This window comes from Thamnophis elegans, chromosome 17 (genome assembly GCF_009769535.1).
Source record: "Thamnophis elegans isolate rThaEle1 chromosome 17, rThaEle1.pri, whole genome shotgun sequence".
Classification (NCBI taxonomy): Eukaryota; Metazoa; Chordata; class Lepidosauria; order Squamata; family Colubridae; genus Thamnophis; species Thamnophis elegans.
Genome location: NC_045557.1, coordinates 8,579,332 through 8,598,329, shown reverse-complemented (window position 1 = coordinate 8,598,329; position 18,998 = coordinate 8,579,332). Strand labels below are relative to the sequence as shown.

Genomic DNA, 18,998 nt, shown 5'->3' with positions numbered 1-18,998 from the left:
CCGGCTGGAAGGGAGAATTTCTGTGCGGGTGGATTTGCATTATTCCCCCTGGAATGGACACAGATAATGGGGGATGGTCGCTGTGTAGCATTTAGACAAGATAAAAGCCAAACGCACAGGCAAGGTATAGGAGAGGAGGTACTTGGCTCAGCGGCGGTAACGTGGAGATGGGTTTTGGAGTCCTAGTGAGCTCCCCAAAAAGCTAACAAAATCGTAGGCTGCGTCAACAGAGGGATAGAATCAGGATCACGTGAAGTGTTAATACCACTTTATAAGGCCTTGGTAAGGCCACACTTGGAATACGGCATCCAGTTTTGGTCACCACGATGTAAAAAAGATGCGGAGACTCTAGAAAGAGTGCAGAGAAGAGCAACCAAGAGGATTAGGGGAGAGTAAAACATATGAAGAACAGTTGCAGGAACTGGGTATGTCTAGTTTAATGAAAAGAAGGACTAGGAGAGACATGATAGCAGTCTTCCAATATCTCAGGGGTTGCCCCAAAGAAGAGGGAGTCAAGCTATTCTCCAAAGCACTGGAGGGCAGAACAAGAAGCAATGGGTGGAAACTAATCAAGGAGAGAAGCAACTTAGAGCTGAGGAGAAATTTCCTGACAGAACAACGAATCAGTGGAACAGAAGTTGCTTCCAGAAGTTGCGAATGCCCCAACACTGGAAGTCTTTAAGAAGATGTTGGATAGCCATTTGTTTGAAACGGTATAGAGTTTCCTGCCTAGGCAGGGGTTGGACTAGAAGACCTCCAAGGTCCCTTCCAACTCTGCTATTGTATTCTTGTAAGTGTTTAATATCTCTTGATAAGGCCACACTTGGAATACAGCATCCAGTTTTGGTCACCACAATGTAGAAAAGATGTCGAGACTCTGGAAAGAGTGCAGAGAAGAGCAACAAAGAGGATTAGGGGACTGGAAGCTAAAACATATGAAGAACGGTTGCAGGAACTGGGGATGTCTAGTTTAATGAAAAGAAGGACCAGGGGAGACATGATAGCAGTCTTCCAATATCTCAGGGGTTGCCCCAAAGAAGAGGGAGTCAAGCTATTCTCCAAAGCGCCTGAGGGCAGAACAAGAAGCAATGGGTGGAAACTAATCAAGGAGAGAAGCTGAGTAGAAAATTCCTGACAGTTAGAACAATGAATCATTGGAACAGAAGTTGCCTCCAGAAGTTGTAAATGCTCCAACACTGGAAGTTTTAAAGAAGGTGTTGGATAGCCATTTGTTTGAAATGATATAGGATTTCCTACTTCAGCAGGGGGTTGGACTAGAAGACCTCTAGGGTCCCTTCCAACTCTGTTATTCTATACTGGCTGTCCAGTCTCTTCTTTAAGCCTGGAGCCACTGTGACTTCTGGAGGCAAACTGTTGTCCCTGTATGTCAGGTTCTACAATGACAAAATAAATTTAGTTCAGAGCGTGAAAATCCCATTGGTCTCTTTTTTCCCCCCCTTCTCCGTTGCAGAAAGACTTGTCCCATGATGGAGAAACAATCGAATATAAAAAAAAGGACACAACTCTACTGATATGAAAAATGGAGTCCGATGCTCTCATTGGACTAGAAGACCTCCAAGGTCCCTTCAAAATCTGCTCTTGTATTCTTTTATTCTTGTAAGTGTTTAATATCTCTTGATAAGGCCACACTTGGAATGTGGCATCCAGTTTTGGTCGCCACAATATTAAAAAAAAAGATGTGGGACTCTGGAAAGAGTGCAGAGAAGAGCAACAAAGAGGATTAGGGGACTGGAGGCTAAAACATATTAAAAAGTTGCAGGAAGTGGGTATGGCTAGTTTGATGAAAAGAAGGACTAGGGGGGGACATGAGAGCATCTTCCAATATTTGAGGGGCTGCTCCAAAGAAGAGGGGAGGGTCAAAGTATTATCCAAAGCACCAGAAGGCAGAAAAAGGAGCAATGGATGGAAACTAATCAAAGAGAGAAGCAACTTGGAATTAAGGAGAAATTCCCTGACAGTGAGAACTATTAATCGGTGAAACAGCTTGCCACTAGGAGTTGTGAATACTCCAACACTAAGAAGAGATTGGACGGCCATTGGTCTGAAATGGTGTAGGGTTTCCTGCTTGAGCAGGGGGTTGGACTAGAAGACCTCCAAGGTCCCTTCCAACTCTATTATTCCGAGCGAAGAACAGGGTTGGAAGGGACCTTGGAGGTCTTCTAGCCCAACCCCCTGCTCAAGCAGGAGACCCTGTACCACATATGTCCAACCTTGGCAGATTGAGGAAGAGGAGATGTTATCAGTTCAGTTGTGTCCGACACCTGGCAATTCGATGGGCCAGGTAGGTTTCCCCATATCTTCCGGATGCCGGCCCCATGACTACGGCTTTGAAATGGAGAAGAGCACCGCCCCCTAGAGTCGGGAACGACTAGCACATATGTGCGAGAGGAACCTTAAGGTCCCTTCCCCCTTCATTTTTAGCCAGTACGAATTGAAATGGGGGTTTGGTTTGGGCACCCCCCATTTAACGAACACAACAGGGTTTATGAGTGGTTTGTTCAGAATCTTGGTTCAGCCCAAGATGTGTTGTTCGGCACCAGAGCGATCACCAACTGGGGGTCTGTGAGAAAATGTTGGTGGTCCACCCAAAAATTATTTGCATTTTTGATATTGCACTCAATCAGGGGTCCTCAAACTACGGCCCCTGGGACGGATACGTGCAATGAATGCTTGTGTTGCTGCAGAGAGTCTCCCCCTTCGGGGTCTTTTTGTGGGGGTCGGAGGGGGGCAGAAATTTCAACTTGGGGTCTGCTTCAGCCTCCTGGTGGGGGGCTTTGGGCGAAGGCTGGAGGGAAGCTTCGCTGGTGGTGAAGAGCCGGAGGGCCTCGTTCCAGTGGGGCTGCATCATGGCCTGGAACTGGCTGACCATCTCAGCCCGCTGAGCCTCCAGGCGCCGGCACCTGGCCTTGCACTTCTGCAGGTCTTTCCTCTGCTTGGGAAGCCTATGCTCCTAGTTCTCAGTGAGGTGCTTCTGCTGAGCCTCCTTCTCGGCCAGATCCAATTTGAACTGAGCTCTTTTGCCAATTCTTTCTCCTGGAGGCTGCTTCGCTCCAGCAACTGCTTCCTGTGGGGGTCCTAAGGAGCCCGGGCGGGCAGGCGAGGAGTGCCGGGGAGGGGAGGGGTGAGTAGAGGACGATGAGGCGCCCCTCAATGTGAGTGACATTGAGTTGGCCACGCCCACCCAGTCACATAACCACCTAGCCACACCCACCCAGCCGCTCATTAGGCAGGTCATATTAGTGGTCCGCGGGATTTAAAATTATGAATTTAGTGGTCCCTGAGGTCCGAACGGTTGGTGACCCCTGCTCTGGGGGATGGCAAAAGCGGGAACCATGGCTGTTTGCAAAATCACAACTGAGCAGGGTTACAAACAGGCCTTCCTGACACTTCCTGCCCAGCCTGGATGGAGACAAAGGGTCTCCCAGCCAGGAAACAGGTGGCCGGATCCTAGTTTCGGATAAAGGAAATCTTGACCGTCAACAACGTGACCGGATGGAGAGATTCCTTGGTCTGCCCTTTGGGATTCCTGACGTAGTTAGATCAAAACGAAAGCGGTTAATCTGAGTTGGAAAAGGAGAAGCGGCAGATTAAAGGCAGCAGAAAGTGTGTTTGTGTGTTTGTGTTTTCCCCCCTCGACCTGTGAGAGTCCGCATTCACACAACCTGTTCGACCCAGGGATCATCGTTGCAAAACAACACACAAATTGTAATCTAGGCCAACGGGTTGGATTCTCGCCCCCAATCTGAACTATTATTTATTTTATTTCTTTAGTTTGTCAACCATGTAGGGGAGAACAGGTATATATAGAAACATGGATATGAACGAAAGAAATGGGTACAAATAAATGGGGACAGTAGGACAGGGACGGAAGGCACGCTGGTGCGCTTATGCACGGCCCCGTTTACGGACCTCTTAGGAACGGGGTGAGGTCCATGGTGGACAGTTTGAGGTTGAAGCTGTGGGGGGGGGTGAGGATGCAACAACGGAGTCGGGTAGAGCATTCCAGGCGTTGACCTCTCTGTTGCAGAAGTCGCATTTTCTGCAATCGAGTTTGGAGCGGTTTACCTTGAGTTTGTATCAATTGTTTGCCCGTGTGTTATTTGCGGTTGAAGCTGAAGTGGTCGTTGACAGGTAGGACGTTGTAGCAGACAATTTTGTGTACTGTGTTTAGGTCACACTGTAGGCGGCGTAGTTCCAAATTGTCCAAGCCCAAAATTTGGAGCCTGGTGGCATAAGGGTGAGCAGAGGAGTGGAGGACTCTTCTTGTCAAATACCTCTGGACTCGCTCGATGGTGTTAATGTCCGATATACAGTGTGGATTCCAGGCAGACGAGCTGTATTCGAGGATTGGTCTGGCAAAGGTTTTGTATGCCCTAGTTAGCAATGCAATGTTACCGGAGAAGAAGCTTTGCAAAATTAGGTTAACAACTCTTAATGCCTTTTGGGAAATGCTGTTACAGTGAGCTCTGGGGCTTAGATAATTTGAGATGAGGACTCTTAAGTCCTTGACAGAGTGAGTTTACCAGGTCGTATCTTCCCAGCTTATATCTGGTGAAATTTTTATTGCCAGTGGTTAGGACAGAGCATTTGTTACGTAGTTAGAACTAACTCACATTTTCTACCTGCTCGGGGAAACTGGTTGTGCGAATGCGACCAGAAACAGGGAACGTTGAGCGGATAAAGTTTCTGAAAAGTTTCTGCAAAATGTCTGGCTTTTATCCATCACTTTGTTTCCTCGGCTGGCCCCCACAAGAAATCCACTCTCTCTGCTTGATCGCCCTGAGCTGAAAATGCTCACCGAAGCTGAAAAACCACACACAACACACTCCTGCTGCAATAGTGTTTGTTTTTAATGAGTCCCGTTTTTCCAAATAAACATTTAATCCTAAAGCGCCTTGTACAGATTTTTTTTAATTTTAAAAAAAGAAAGGTTTCCCAACAGAGACAGGGGAAAAGGCGTGCAAGAGATGGGAAACGTGCTGTTTTTTATTTTTTAGCAATGCTGGAAACCTAACCCCAGATTGTAAACAAAAGTTTTCGACTCAGCTGGGATTACGGCATTGGTTCCTGGCTGTGATTTTCCTTGGAAAAAAAAGATGATTTCTACCATGGACAAATGAGTCAAAATGCTCTTTTTTTTTGTTTTTGCTTCTCTGTTTGAAATTTCCTTTTACAGCTTCCGGAAGCGAGGCTGAAATGGGTTACGCAAGACGGAATATTGTTTAGCCTGCTTGGGCATTAAAGTGTCACCAATTTACGGCAGCCAGCTCTGCGGGCAGCTAGTCCTCATGAGGTTTTTAGGCTCAAATTGGCAGAGGCAAAGCGCCGATCGGACTGGACTTGGCGGTTAATCAGATAGTCCTCGGTTTGCAGCCATCCTTTCGGCAAGTCTTCGAAGCTACGACAGCCCTGAAAAGAGGGACTGGTTCTCGTAGTTAATGACCGTGGCAATGTTCCCGTCATCCCCGTGATTTGAATTCAGGTGCTTGGCGCAATTGGTGTGTATTTATGATGGTTGCAGCGTTTCCAGAGTCACAGGATCGCCGGGGAATTCCTTGCGTGTCGAATCGTACTTGGCCATATTTAAAGTTCAGTTCAATTTAATTCATTTCCTGGCCGGTTTTTCGCCGGCAAAATCGACGGGGAAGCTGGGTTCACTTAATGACCGCACGATTCATTTAACAAGGGCAGCAATTGGCTTATCAACCCCATCGGGGGTTACTTACTTAACCGCTGCCTTCCTTAGCCATGAAGACTGCGGTCATAAGTTGAAAAACTACCGTTTTTAGATGCAATTCTCCGTGGAATCTTTACGTCTTTCCATTTTCCAAAATGACCGTCCTACGCTTAAGATAGTATTCCTGACAAACCGACAGAATTCATGAGGTCTAGCAGCAATATTTGGTTTATTTTCAAGAAAAAGTTAAGCCAAAAAGGGGGGGGAATACCCAACCCATCTAAAATAACACATCTGGGATTGTTTCCAGCGCTGTGAATCACTGCAGCATATGTTTAAAAAAAATAAAGTTTACAGAATTAAAAAACAGATGAATTTATCCCTCGCTGATCTCTGATGGTTAAGTTCTGTGCTTTGCCGTTTTTTATTTATATTTAAATGTCAACCCTAAACTCCAATTAATTCCCATGAGGTCTGAAGACACCAAGAAACGACAATATGTATTTTTGTATCAAAAATCAAGCAGCAGCATTTAAAACGGCACAAAGCAATCACGGCTTCGTCCAAACGTCCCTTGTAATGTAACTTTCATGAGGCATCAGGGGAAAAAAAAGAAAAGAAAATGTGTATGTTTATAACAATATACAGTATATCCAACCAGCTTCAGTTCTGGACAATCTACGTCCCACGTCATCCCGGCGGTCATTGTAGAAAAATAAATCTATATTCGTCTTAAATTTCTCTTCTTGGTTTTAAAAATACAGGCCATTTAAAGTGAAAAATGACTTTAAAACGGTGATATATATATATTTTGTTTCTTGAACATGATCCAAGGACCTGAAAACTCCCGCTTGTTTTCCAGAAAGAAAATGTCAAAAGAAAAAAAAAGGTCAGTCTTGAGGACTAGCCACTTGGCCCTTATAAAGGCGAGGGCGAGGGCAAGAGTAAAGAGATATTTTAGTGTTTCGCGAAACCCTGGTTGGAATGCAGGGCTTTTCCAGACCAAAGGAAAAAGAGGCTCCCGGCTGGTCTTGAGGACTAGAAACCTGATGCCTGCGTCTGGGCGGGGAAAGCAGGAGTCCGGTGACTTCGGTTGGAAACCGGGGTCGCAAAGGGAATCCAAAGGGAATTGGGGGTAGCCAGGAAGGACGGTTAATCCTTTGACAACACCCCCCTCCCCAAAACGGGGACAAGATTCGAGACAGCCCAACCCAAGGCCGTTTCCTCAAAGTGCCAGCAGTGTGGGGGAATTGAGGGAATCTGAGGAGTGGTCTCCACTGCTGCTCCGTCGGTGGGCAGAGGAGCAGGGCTCGGAGGGGAAGCCGGACCCCGAGGGCCCGTCGGGGTCCCCCGGCACTGGGTAGGTGAAGACCAAACTTGGGGTGAAGGGAGTGAATGATGGGGTGGACATGAGTGTAGGGGTATGCAAAGACTCCGGCTCCAGCAGGCCCATGGGGGGCAGGATGATGCTAGGGGGCACCGGGGCCGCCCGGCGAGAGCCACACTGGGGCCCTGGGGCTGGCGCCTGCTTCTCCGGCGATTGGGAACGGGCGTCCGGGCGGCGGTAGCAGTCCCCCTCCTCATCTCTGGAGGATTCTTCCGGGATCTTGCAGATGGGACGGTGGGCTTCCAGAACTAACTCCAAACGATCTCTCTCTTTCTGTAATTCAGCAATTTCTTTCCGGAGACATGATTGCTCAGCTTCCAGCTGGTCCGTTTCCTGGGGAGGGGGGGAAATAAAGAAAAGAGGGGAAGGGGCTTAGATTTGGATCCGGAAGGAGATCCGATCCTTTTGGATGTTTTTTGGGGGGGAGCCTTTCTAGCGAAGAGGGTTTTTTTTAAAAAAAAAGGCCGGATAATTGTTGGACCGGGATGTACCTGTATTCTTGGACTTCATTGAGTGAGTGTTTTCAAAGGTGCTATGGAGAATAAGAAAACAATACGATAGTAAAATTAGAATAGAATAGAATAGAATAGAGAAAATAATATAGAATAGAAAAAAAATAGAATAGAGAATATGGAATGGAATAGAAATAGAATAGAATTGAGAATATGGAATAGAATTGAATAGAACAGAATTCAAGGGAATAGAACAGAATTCAAGGGAATAGAACAGAATTCAATAGAATAGAATAGAATAGAATAGAATTCGATAGAAATAGAATAGAATTGAGAATATGGAATAGAATTGAATAGAACAGAATTCAAGGGAATAGAACAGAATTCAATAGAAATAGAGTAGAATAGAAATAGAATAGAATAAAAATAGAATAGAATAGAAATCGATAGAAATAGAATAGAACAGAAATAGAATAGAAATAGAATAGAATAGAATTCGATAGAAATAAAATAGAATAGAATAGAAATAGAATAAATAGAAATAGAATATGGTTTATGGTTTATGGTTTTATTATTATAGAATTCGATAGAGATAGAATAGAATAGAAATAGAATAGAATTAGAATAGAGTAGAGTAGAATAGAAATAGAATAGAATTCAATAGAAAGAATAGAATAGAAACAGAGTAGAATAGAAATAGAATAGAACAGAATAGAATAGAGCTGGGAGGGACCTTGGAGGTCTTCTAGTCCAACCCCCTGCTTAGGCAGGAAAGTCTATATTATTTTTTAGGTTCAGATTACTTAGTTTGGAGTTTAGGGTTAGGGTGCCATTGGAAGAAAGACGACATTCACAAGAAGAATGGCTACTGCTCACTTGTTGCCTGTCCTAGATTAACCTGGTTACCAAAGGAACCCGTTTCGCAAACCGGGACTGCAAACCAGAATTATACCAGCCCCCTCCCAACCCCAGGAACTGACTCAGGGCCCCCTTCCCCAAATCCCCCATATGAAAACAAAGCCCTTCCTTGGGACGACCCCCGCCCACCCTTTGTAAGCCCAGGCTGCCAGGCCCGGAAAGGAACCTCAGAAGTCATCCAGACTGACCCCAGCGAGCCTGTTGCGGACCGCTGTGCGAATGCCCTTCAATGTTGCCTCGAACGTACCGTTTGCAACGTGTCGGTCAGCTCTTTGCGCCGATTGCGGCATTTGGCGGCGGCTAGTTTGTTGCGTTCCCTCCGCAATCTCCGTCGCTCGTCCTCTTCCGGAGTCAGCTGCAAAGGAGAATTCCGGAGTTCACAACTACACAATCGCAAATCGACCGTTTCCATCACAGCACAATGCACAACACAACCTTGCATGCAACACACACACACACACACCCTCCAGGAAACCAAGATACAGGTAGTCCTCAACCTACAACGTACGTTGATTTAGCAACTGTTCAAACTTGGGACGGCACTGAAAGTGACTTACAACCGTTCCTCGTACTTTTGACCACTGCGGGTGCTTGGCCACTGGCTCATATTTATGACGGCCGCAGCATCACGTAGTTCCCCTTTTGCGACTCCTGACAAGCAAGCAAGCCAGATTCACTTAACGACTGTGGCTCATTTAACATCTGCAGGGATTCGCTGAACAGCTGTGGCACAAAAAGTTCGTAAAATTGGGTGCGGCTCGCTTAACAATCGCCTTGCTTAGCAGCGCAAAATCTGATCCTAACTGTGGTTGTAAGTGGAGGAGTATTTGTTTAGGGGGGGGGGCACACGCCAATTTTTCAAAACTGTTCTTAAGACCAATTCTGGTTGATTTGAGACTGAACTTCCAGATCGCAAACCAAGATTACGGTGTTATTGACCATGAAGCCCTCTCCTAACTTCGTAATGAAAAAGACAGGCTTGTTTCAAGAAATCTTCCAGTGGTGAGATTCAAAAAATTTTTACTACCACTTTGTGGGTATGGCTTGGTGGGCATGGCAAGGGAAGGATACTGCAAAATCCCCATTCCCTCCTGATCAGCTGGGACTTGGGAGGCAGAGAATAGATGGGGGCGCGGCCAGCCAGAGGTGGTATTTACCGGTTCTCCAAACTACTCGACAATTTCTGCTACCGGTTCTCCAGAACTGGTCAGAATCTGCTGAATACCACCTCTGGTCCAGGCATTTTTCAATGCTAAAACAAGGGATGCTTCTCCATCCAATGTTGAAAGAAGGAAGGAAGGAAGGAAGGAAGGAGGGAGGGAGGGAGGGAGGGAGGAAGGAAGGAAGGAAGGAGAACTTATGACCACAATTGAGGCCAAAATTTTGGTTGCTAAGCAAGAGCGTTGTTAAGTGAATTTGGCCACGCCCACCCAGTCACATGACCACCAAGCCACACCCACAAAATAGGCCATGCCCACAGAAGAGGTAGTAAAAAAATTTGAAACCCACCCCTGCATGAATGCCATTGGCCTGAATTGGTATATAGTACTTCCTTCTTGAGTAGGGGGTTGGGCTAGATGACCCCCCAAGCTCCCTTCCAGCCCTCTTATTCCCGTTATGGTTGCCTTGGATGGTTATGTCACCTAATGGCCAGCAGGGGGTGCAAAACACCAGGAAAATTTTTTTTTGTTATCTCTCCAAACTTTTTTCCTTTTTAAAATTTATTTGACACAACTTGTGCAAATTGAAGTGCCACAAAAGGGGCTGGAAGGGAGAGTTTCCCCCAAACCTGACAACTTTTAATTTGTGAGGACTTCAACTCTGCCCGGATATCTTTTTTTTTTTTAAAGCATGATATTTTTTATTGATTAAAAACAAGGATAGCAAAAGGTGTAAAGAAATGAAATATTCCTTGAATGCTTGTGGTGGAGTTTTTCTCTTCCCAGATACTCACGTGCTCGGAGTGACGCCGACGGGGCACTAGGCCGGGGCCCGTAGTGCGAATGACGCCAGGACGGAGGCCAGCTGGGTAATGCGGGCAGCGATACGGCCGGGGGAACGGAGGGAGTCCTGGGGAGGCACCCATGAGGGACGGCTGTACCATCCACTGCAGGTTGTGGCTGGTAGTGATGGTATTGAGGTTGGGCACAAAAGGGGCAGTTGTGGCACTGGTGCCGGCTGTGGGATCTGGCTGGAATTTCTGTGTGAGGAAGAAAGGGAGGGAGGGAGGAAAGAAGGATAGAAAGGAAGGAAGGAAGGAAGGAAGGAAACAGGGGAAAAGAAAGAGGAAGAAGTCAAAAAGAAGGGGAAAGGGAGGGAGGGACAGAGGAAAGAAAGGTAGGAACAGAAACAAGAAAGAAGGAAGGAAGGACGGAAGGAAGGAAAGAAGGAAGGGAACAGGGGAAAAGAAAGAGGAAGAAGTCAAAAAGAAAGGGAAAGGGGGAGGGACAGAGGAAAGAAAGGTAGGAACAGAAACAAGAAAGAAGGAAGGATAGAAGGGAAGGAGAGAAGGAAGGGAACAGGAAAAGAAAGAGGAAGAAGTCAAAAAGAAGGGGAAAGGGAGGGAGGGACAGAGGAAAGAAAGGTAGGAACAGAAACAAAAAGGAAGGAAGGAAGGAAGGAAGGATAGAAGGGAAGGAAAGAAGGAAGGGAACAGGGGAAAAGAAAGAGAAAGAAGTCAAAAAGAAAGGGAAAGGGAGGGAGGGAGGGAGGGACAGAGGAAAGAAAGGTAGGAGACAGAAACAAGAAGGAAGGGAGGGAGGAGGAAGGCAATGAAGGAGGGAGGGAGGAATCAAAGAAGGATAGAAAGGAAGGAGAGAAGGAAGGGAACAGGGGAAAAGAAAGAGGAAGAAGTCAAAAAGAAAGGGAAAGGGAGGGAGAGACAGAGGAAAGAAAGGTAGGAGACAGAAACAAGAAGGAAGGGAAGGAGGGAGGGAAGAAGGATGGAAAGGAAGGGAAGAATGAAGGAAGGAAACGGGAAAAGAAAGAGGAAGACGTCGAAAAGGAAAGGGAAGGAGGGACAGAGGAAAGAAAGGTAGGAGACAGAAACAAGAAGAGAGGGAGGAAAGGAGGGAGGGGGGAGAGGAAGAGGAAAGGGAAGGAGTAGCAAAGAGAAGGAGGAAGGGGAAGAAGAGGAAGAAGAAAGGAAAAGGAGGAGGAGAAGGGAATGGTGGAGGAAGAGGAAAAAAGGGGGAGAAGAGTAAGGTGTAGCAAAGAGGAGGAGGAAGGGGAAGAGGAAGAAGGAAGGAGAAAAGGAAGGAAGGAAGGAAGGAAGGAAGGAAGGAAGGAAGGAAGGAAGGAAGGAAGGACCAAAATTATATTACTGCCTTCTGGCTGAGTGATAAATATTTCCCCAGTTGCTTAACTAAGAGAAATTCACTTTTGCAAAAAGGCCCAGGAGGCCCGAAGTAACACAGGAGCCTTCAAAATTAATCTTATCAGCCTCTCCCATCTTCCCTAGGCGAGGGGGAAGCCCTCTGCACATGTTCAGAGGGCGTCCCCAGCCATCGGGTGCATGGGAGGTGAAACGTTCCAGAATGTGCAACCCGCTTGCAACCCTTTGCCATACACTCCCTGACCTAGTTCCCCGGTAGCCTCTGCCTTCCCCTGGAGGCTCTTGGCACGCTTGTGGGTCACGCCCGGCTGTTTGCGTGGGGTGCTGGCGTCATTTCGCTGGGCGAGGCCTTCTGAGTGGCGTAAAAAGGCCATGGCCCTTGACCTGCTTCCCTAGGGGTGGAGACCTTCCGACAAGCGACCATCAAGCTGCCATTGCTTCACCCAAACCTGGATAGGGGTCTCCCCTCTTCAAATGTGTTTTTATGCCTTCCAGGATCAAAACAAGAATGGAAGCCCTCCCTCCCCCCCCCCAGGTCCCTTCCAACTCTGTCATTCTGTATTCCGACAGGGGGTTGGACTAGAAGACCTCCAAGATCCCTTCCAACTCTGCTATTCTATTCTATTCTTTATTCTGATATCCTATCCTATCCTATTCTTTATTCTGATATTCTATTCTATTCCTTATTCTATTCTATTCCTTATTCTATTCCTTATTCTATTCTCTATATTTTATATTCTATTTATTCTATTTATTCTAATCTAGTCTATTCCTTATTCTATTCCTTATTCTATTCTATCCTACACTATTCCTTATTCTATTCTCTATATTTTATATTCTATTCTACCCTATTCTTTATTCTGATATCCTATCCTATCCTTTATTCTGATATTCTGTTCTATTCTATTCTATTCTATTCTTTATTCTATTCTATTCCTTATTCTATTCTTTATATTTTATATTCTATTCTATTCTATTTAGTCTAGTTTAGTCTATTCCTTATTCTAGTCTATTCCTTATCCTATCCTATCCTATCCTATCCTATCCCTTATTCTATTCTCTATATTTTATATTCTATTATATTCTATTTATTCTAATCTAGTCTATTCCTTATTCTAGTCTATTCCTTATTCTGTTCCTTATTATATTCTCTATATTTTATATTTTATTCTACCCTATTCTTTATTCTGATATCCTACCCTATCCTATTCTTTATTCTGATATTCTATTCTATTCTATTCCTTATTCTATTCTATTCCTTATTCTATTCTATTCCTTATTCTGTTCCTTATTCTATTCTCTATATTTTATATTTTATTCTACCCTATTCTTTATTCTGATATCCTACCTTATCCTATTCTTTATTCTGATATTCTATTCTATTCCTTATTCTATTCCTTATTCTATTCTATTCCTTATTCTATTCTATTCCTTATTCTGATCCTTATTCTATTCTTTATATTTTATATTCTATTCTATTCTATTTAGTCTAGTTTAGTCTATTCCTTATTGTAGTCTATCCTATCCTATCCCTTATTCTATTCTCTATATTTTATATTCCATTCTATTCTATTTATTCTAATCTCATCTATTCCTTATTCTAGTCTATTCCTTATTCTAGTCTATTCCTTATTCTATTCCTTATTCTATTCCTTATTCTATTCTATCCTACACTATTCCTTATTCTATTCTCTATATTTTCTATTCTATTCCATTCTATTCTATCCTATCCTATTCTATTCTATTGAGTCTAGTCTAGTCTATTCCTTAGAATGAGTATTGTATTCTCATTCTCATTTCTATTTTATTCTATTAATTTTACTCGTGTATTGCATGGTATTCTTATTCTTATTTCTATTCTATTCTCTTCCTCTCCACCGATACAAACGAGGAGCGTGTACTCATTTTGTTTCCCCAGGTTGTGCAATCACCAGGTATTTACATGACTCCACAATTGTTGTGGGCAAACACAACAGGAAAGGAATGTTTTCCGGCTTGATTGTGGAGGATTTCAGCCACGGGAGGGTAGGAATTAATTTAGCTTCCGCTAGGGGCAAGTCCGTTCCGCAGCTGCTTCCAGGTTGGACGGACAAGGGAGTGGAGTGGTTAGAGCCACACACACACACCTCTGTCGACAACAGCACTTAGTCAAACATGACAAACTCTACCGGGGCAGGAAGATGTCCGTTCTCAACAGAGGCAGAATCCATGGGAGGTGTGGGGGGGGGAAGGGGAAGAATGGCTGATTCACAGAGGACGTTGCTCGCCCTGAGGCAAAATGGATCCTCCGTGGACAGGAGAAGTCTACCTCTCTAGACTTTGGTAGAAAGGAAAGCCATTGGCAGACAGGCCCTTCTCTGGAGAGCTTGGCTGGCTGAAAGCAGACTTGGGGTGGGGGGTTAAAATCCTGGATTTTAAGCTGACCAAAGAACCCCCCCCCAAGGATTTTATAGGAATCATCATCATCATCATCATCATCATCATCATCACAACAATAACAACAACAACAACAGAGTTGGAAGGGACTTTAGAGGTTTCTAGTCCAACCCCATGTTTGAATACAGAATGACAGAGTTGGAAGGGACCTTAGAGGTCTTCTAGTCCAACCCTCTGTCCGAATCCAGAATGACAGAGTTGGAAGGGACCTTAGAGATCTTCTAGTCCAACCCCATGTTTGAATACAGAATGACATAATTGGAAGGGACCTTAAAGGTCTTCTAGTCCAACCCCCGTCAGAATCCAGAATGACAGAGTTGGAAGGGACCTTAGAGGTCTTCTAGTCCAACCCTCTGTCCGAATCCAGAATGACAGAGTTGGAAGGGACCTTAGAGATCTTCTAGTCCAACCCCATGTTTGAATACAGAATGACATAATTGGAAGGGACCTTAAAGGTCTTCTAGTCCAACCCCCGTCAGAATCCAGAATGACAGAGTTGGAAGGGACCTTAGAGGTCTTCTAGTCCAACCCTCTGTCCGAATCCAGAATGACAGAGTTGGAAGGGACCTTAGAGATCTTCTAGTCCAACCCCATGTTTGAATACAGAATGACATAATTGGAAGGGACCTTAAAGGTCTTCTAGTCCAACCCCCGTCAGAATCCAGAATGACAGAGTTGGAAGGGACCTTAGAGGTCTTCTAGTCCAACCCTCTGTCCGAATCCAGAATGACAGAGTTGGAAGGGACCTTAGAGGTCTTCTAGTCCCCCCCCCCGTCAGAATCCAGAATGACAGAGTTGGAAGGGACCTTGGAGGTCTTCTAGTTTAACCCCATGTATGAATACAGAATGACATAATTGGAAGGGACCTTAAAGGTCTTCTAGTCCAACCCCCATCAGAATCCAGAATAACAGAGTTGGAAGGGACCTTGGAGGTCTTCTAGTCTAACCCCGTGTATGAATACAGAATGACATAATTGGAAGGGACCTGGGAGGTCTTCTAATCCAACCCCCATCAGAATCCAGAATGATAGAGCTGGAAGGGACCCTGGAGATCTTCTAGTCCAACCCCTTGCCCAAGCATTTCAGACAAATGGCAGTCAACTTAAAAAAAAAGTCGAGATTTTAAAACCAGCAGGATCCAAATCAGAACGAATTTTTTTTTTTTAAAAATCCTTAGCTCCTGCCAAGTTATTGCATTGTATTATAGTGTATTAATGTCAGACTTCAAAGGGCTGGGAACCCAATCCCCTTGCGAGGTAGGCCTGTTCGGGCAGGCCCAGGTAGCCATGCCCTGGGGGGGGGGGGTTGGGTGGGGAGAGAGATTTCACCAGCCAGGGAAAGGATGAGAAAAGGAAAACTCCCCAGCCATTTGGAAACTGGGTCCCACAAGGGCGTGGCCAACTCTTAACGCTCCGTCTGGAGGACGGGTGACTCTCTTCTGACAAATCTGGCCATGACTCACACTTATGACGCAGCACAAAGAACAGCCAGCCCTTCAAGACAAGGAATCAAACCTCGTTGCCTGAAGCCGATGACTCAGGTATTTGGGGGGGGGGGGGGGAGAGTGGGAAAGCAACCTTTTAAAAGTGTGGTAAAAAAACCCCATTACTCAGCAACTTGTTTGTTAAAATGAGGATTTCTCCCCCTTACAAACCCACGCAGAACGAAATCCTGGCTGCAGGAAAACACGTTGCAAAACAAGCTCTGGAAGGAAGTTTGAGCCCAGGGAACTCCTTGCCACTAGAAGTCTCGAAGAGCAGCCGAGATGGGGCACGAGGAGGAGAGGGGTCAGATTAGGAGAACCTCCATTGCTAGGAGCAGTGGACGTTAGAAGAAAGAGCTTGTTGCTCTGTAAGATTTGGAGGGGGTGGGGAGAGTTCGATCCTAGGTAGAGGCAGATGTAGGGTGTCCTGCCTGGGCAGGGGGTTGGACTAGATGACCCTCAAGGTCCCTTCCGACTCTGTTAATGTTAATAAGAAGTTTTTTTCCAACCTGATCCAGCATTTTTTTTAAAGAGTGTAAAAGGAATTTATTCTCAAAGTTCCCCAAATCTCCCAGCAAACCATGAGATAGGAAAAAGGCCACTGAATATCACCGAATCCTATTATTTTAATTTTTTTTTCTCAAGTGACAGCTTTTAGATGAGTGGACTTCAACTCCCAGAATTCCACACGCTGGCTGGGGCATTCTGGGAGTTGAAGTCCACCCAAGCTGACAGCTGCCAAGGTTGAGAAATAGGGCAGGAAGAGGTTTAAGATTGAAAATAATTGAAAATATTCACTTGGTGGCATTGCAGAGCTGGCTCCTTCCTCCACGCCAGCGTAGGAAGGAAATAACTGAACCCCCTTCACAAACCTTGGTTTGACTCTGGTTTGGTTAGCTGAACCCCCAGATCAGCAAGCAAATCTTTCCTGGATCAATGCTCCCCCCTCCCTCTCTTTTAAATTGGATCTTGACACACTTTTTGCCCCAAAAGGTAGAAGGATCATCTTTCAAATTTAAATCTCAAATAATCTCAGATTAACTCTACTCTCTTTCTTACAGCGGATAAAATGGGGGAGAGGCCCCCTTTCCCACAACATCTGGATTCCGGGATTAAGTAACAGACCCCGTGTTTGATTGGCAGCTGGATTCCCTGACAAGGATCAACTTCAAGACACGTGAAAAATCCAGATTTTGACTCCTGCTTTGACAGTTTGAGCGTGTGGATCCGAAAGGTTGGCGGTTAGAATCCCTAGTCCAGGGTCTCCTGCGTGCGCAGGGGGTTGGGCTAGATGACCTCCAAGGTTCCCTTCCAGCTCTGTTACTGTTAAACCCCAGATTTCTGAAATATTCCAAAATCCACTATTTGAGAGTGGGTTTTCCCCGAAGCCTTCTGACCAGTGCCTCTGAGCATACACAAAGAGCTGGGCTAGAAGGGGAGTCCAGAGTCCCAAGAGCATGTGCAGAGTTCAAGAGAGAGAGAGAGAGGGAGGGAGAGGGAGAGAGGGGTGGGGAATGGGGGAAACTTGCTTGTTGCTGCCATCCCGGGCAGACTGCGAAGTCTAGAGGCGCCTGAGCGTGTGCAGAGTTCAAAAGACAGAGGGGGGGCGCAAGGCGAAACTTCCTCGCAGCTGAGTTCCCGGGGAAACTGCGAAGACTAGAATCCCCCCCGAGCATGTGCAGAGTTCAAAAGAAAGAGGGAAATGGGGAAACGGCCTTGCTGCTGCGATCCCAGGCGGACCACGGAGTCTAGACTCCCCCCCCCACGCCCCACGAGCATGTGCAGAGTTCAAAAGGAAAAAAATTGAAAGGGGAAAGTTACTTGCCGCCGCGATCCCAGGCTGACAGCGGAGTCTAGATTTCCCACCCACCCCAGAGCATGTGCAGAGTTCAAAAGAGAGGGGGGAGAGGGGAAACGTCCTTGCTGTTGGCATCCCGGCAGACTACGAAGTGTAGAGTACCCCCGAGCATGTGCAGAGTTCAAAAGAGAGAGAGGGGGGGGAGAGGGAGGAGGGAAAGAGAAAGTTACTCGCCGCCGCGATCCCAGCCGGACCGCGGAGTCCAGACTCCCCCCCCCCACATCCCCAGAGCATGTGCAGAGTTCAAAAGAGAGAGGGGGGGAGAGGGAGGAGGGAAGGGGAAAGTTACTTGCCGCCGCGATCCCAGCCGGACCGCGGAGTCCAGACTCCCCCCCCTCCATCCCCAGAGCATGTGCAGAGTTCAAAAGAGAGAGAGGGGGGGGAGAGGGAGGAGGGAAAGAGAAAGTTACTCGCCGCCGCGATCCCAGCCGGACCGCGGAGTCCAGACTCCCCCCCCCACATCCCCAGAGCATGTGCAGAGTTCAAAAGAGAGAGGGGGGGAGAGGGAGGAGGGAAGGGGAAAGTTACTTGCCGCCGCGATCCCAGCCGGACCGCGGAGTCCAGACTCCCCCCCCTCCATCCCCAGAGCATGTGCAGAGTTCCAAAGAGAGCGAAAGCGAAGGGAAACTTACTTGCTGCTGAGATCCCGGGCGGACTGCGGAGGGCAAGGCGGGTAAACGCGGCCGCGGAGCTGCGGGCGGAGGTGGCCTTCCTCCTCCGTAACCCTTGAACATGTCTAGCCGGCCTCAGCCCCGCCGCCGACGCTCCGATGCCCGAAAGAAGCCAAGCGGCGGCGACCTTGGCCTTTTTTTTTTATGAATGGGGACTCCCGGCGCGGGCTCTTCCACTTGTCTCCAAAGGGAGGGGAGGCCGAGGGAGGGGATTTAAACTTTCTCACCCGCGAACCGGAGGGGGGAACCCCGTCCCGAGCAGCTCATGGGAGAGAAAAAAACTATTTCACATCCAAGCCGCCCTTCCACGCCCTCCCACGCCCTCCCGAGGGAAATCCGAAGGGTTTCACCCAACACGCGTCCCCCCCCTACGAGCGGAAGAGGTTGGTTTCTCCCGAACCGTGAATCACGAGACGATGACGCAGATGCCCTTAAATGGGCTGGTTTCTTCCTGAAGGATTCCCCTCTCGTGCCGGCTTCGCACGTGCGGGCTTGGCCAACCGTGTTTTTTGGGGTGGGGGGATACAAAAACTGGACGCTTTGGGGGGGGCTCAGAAGAGAGGGGGTGGGGGAAGAGGCTTTGAGTGCTCTCTACACTCTGCACATGCCCAGAGGCTGCTCTTCTTGCTGGAAACAGAAAAGGATAACGGATTGACAGAGTTAAAAGGGATCTTGGGGGGTCATCTAGTCCAACCCCCTGCCCAAGCAGGAAACCCTACATCTGCCTCTACCTAGGATTGAACTCACAACCTCCTGATTGT

At 46.8% G+C, this 18,998-nt stretch overlaps 1 protein-coding gene across 1 annotated transcript; it reads right to left on the bottom strand.

Moving 5' to 3' along the window:
* Nucleotides 1-4,435: 4,435 nt before the first annotated feature.
* FOSL1 (FOS like 1, AP-1 transcription factor subunit) lies at nt 4,436-18,328 on the bottom strand. The gene is made up of 4 exons (XM_032233825.1): nt 18,199-18,328; nt 10,410-10,655; nt 8,703-8,810; nt 4,436-7,418 (listed from the first exon to the last, which is right to left on the bottom strand). The coding sequence occupies exons 1-4, from the start codon at nt 18,298-18,300 to the stop codon at nt 6,924-6,926; spliced, it is 951 nt and encodes a 316-aa protein (XP_032089716.1). The 5' UTR covers nt 18,301-18,328; the 3' UTR covers nt 4,436-6,923.
* Nucleotides 18,329-18,998: the final 670 nt, after the last annotated feature.

Coding starts and splice junctions, on each gene's coding strand:
- FOSL1 (XM_032233825.1), bottom strand. CDS start 18,300: ATGTTCAAGGGTTACGGAGGAGGAAGGCCACCTCCGCCCGCAGCTCCG. Junction 8,811..10,409: donor GTCGGCGTCACTCCGAGCAC/GTGAGTATCTGG, acceptor TCTCCTTTGCAG/CTGACTCCGGAAGAGGACGA. Junction 7,419..8,702: donor TGACCGACACGTTGCAAACG/GTACGTTCGAGG, acceptor CCCCCTCCCCAG/GAAACGGACCAGCTGGAAGC.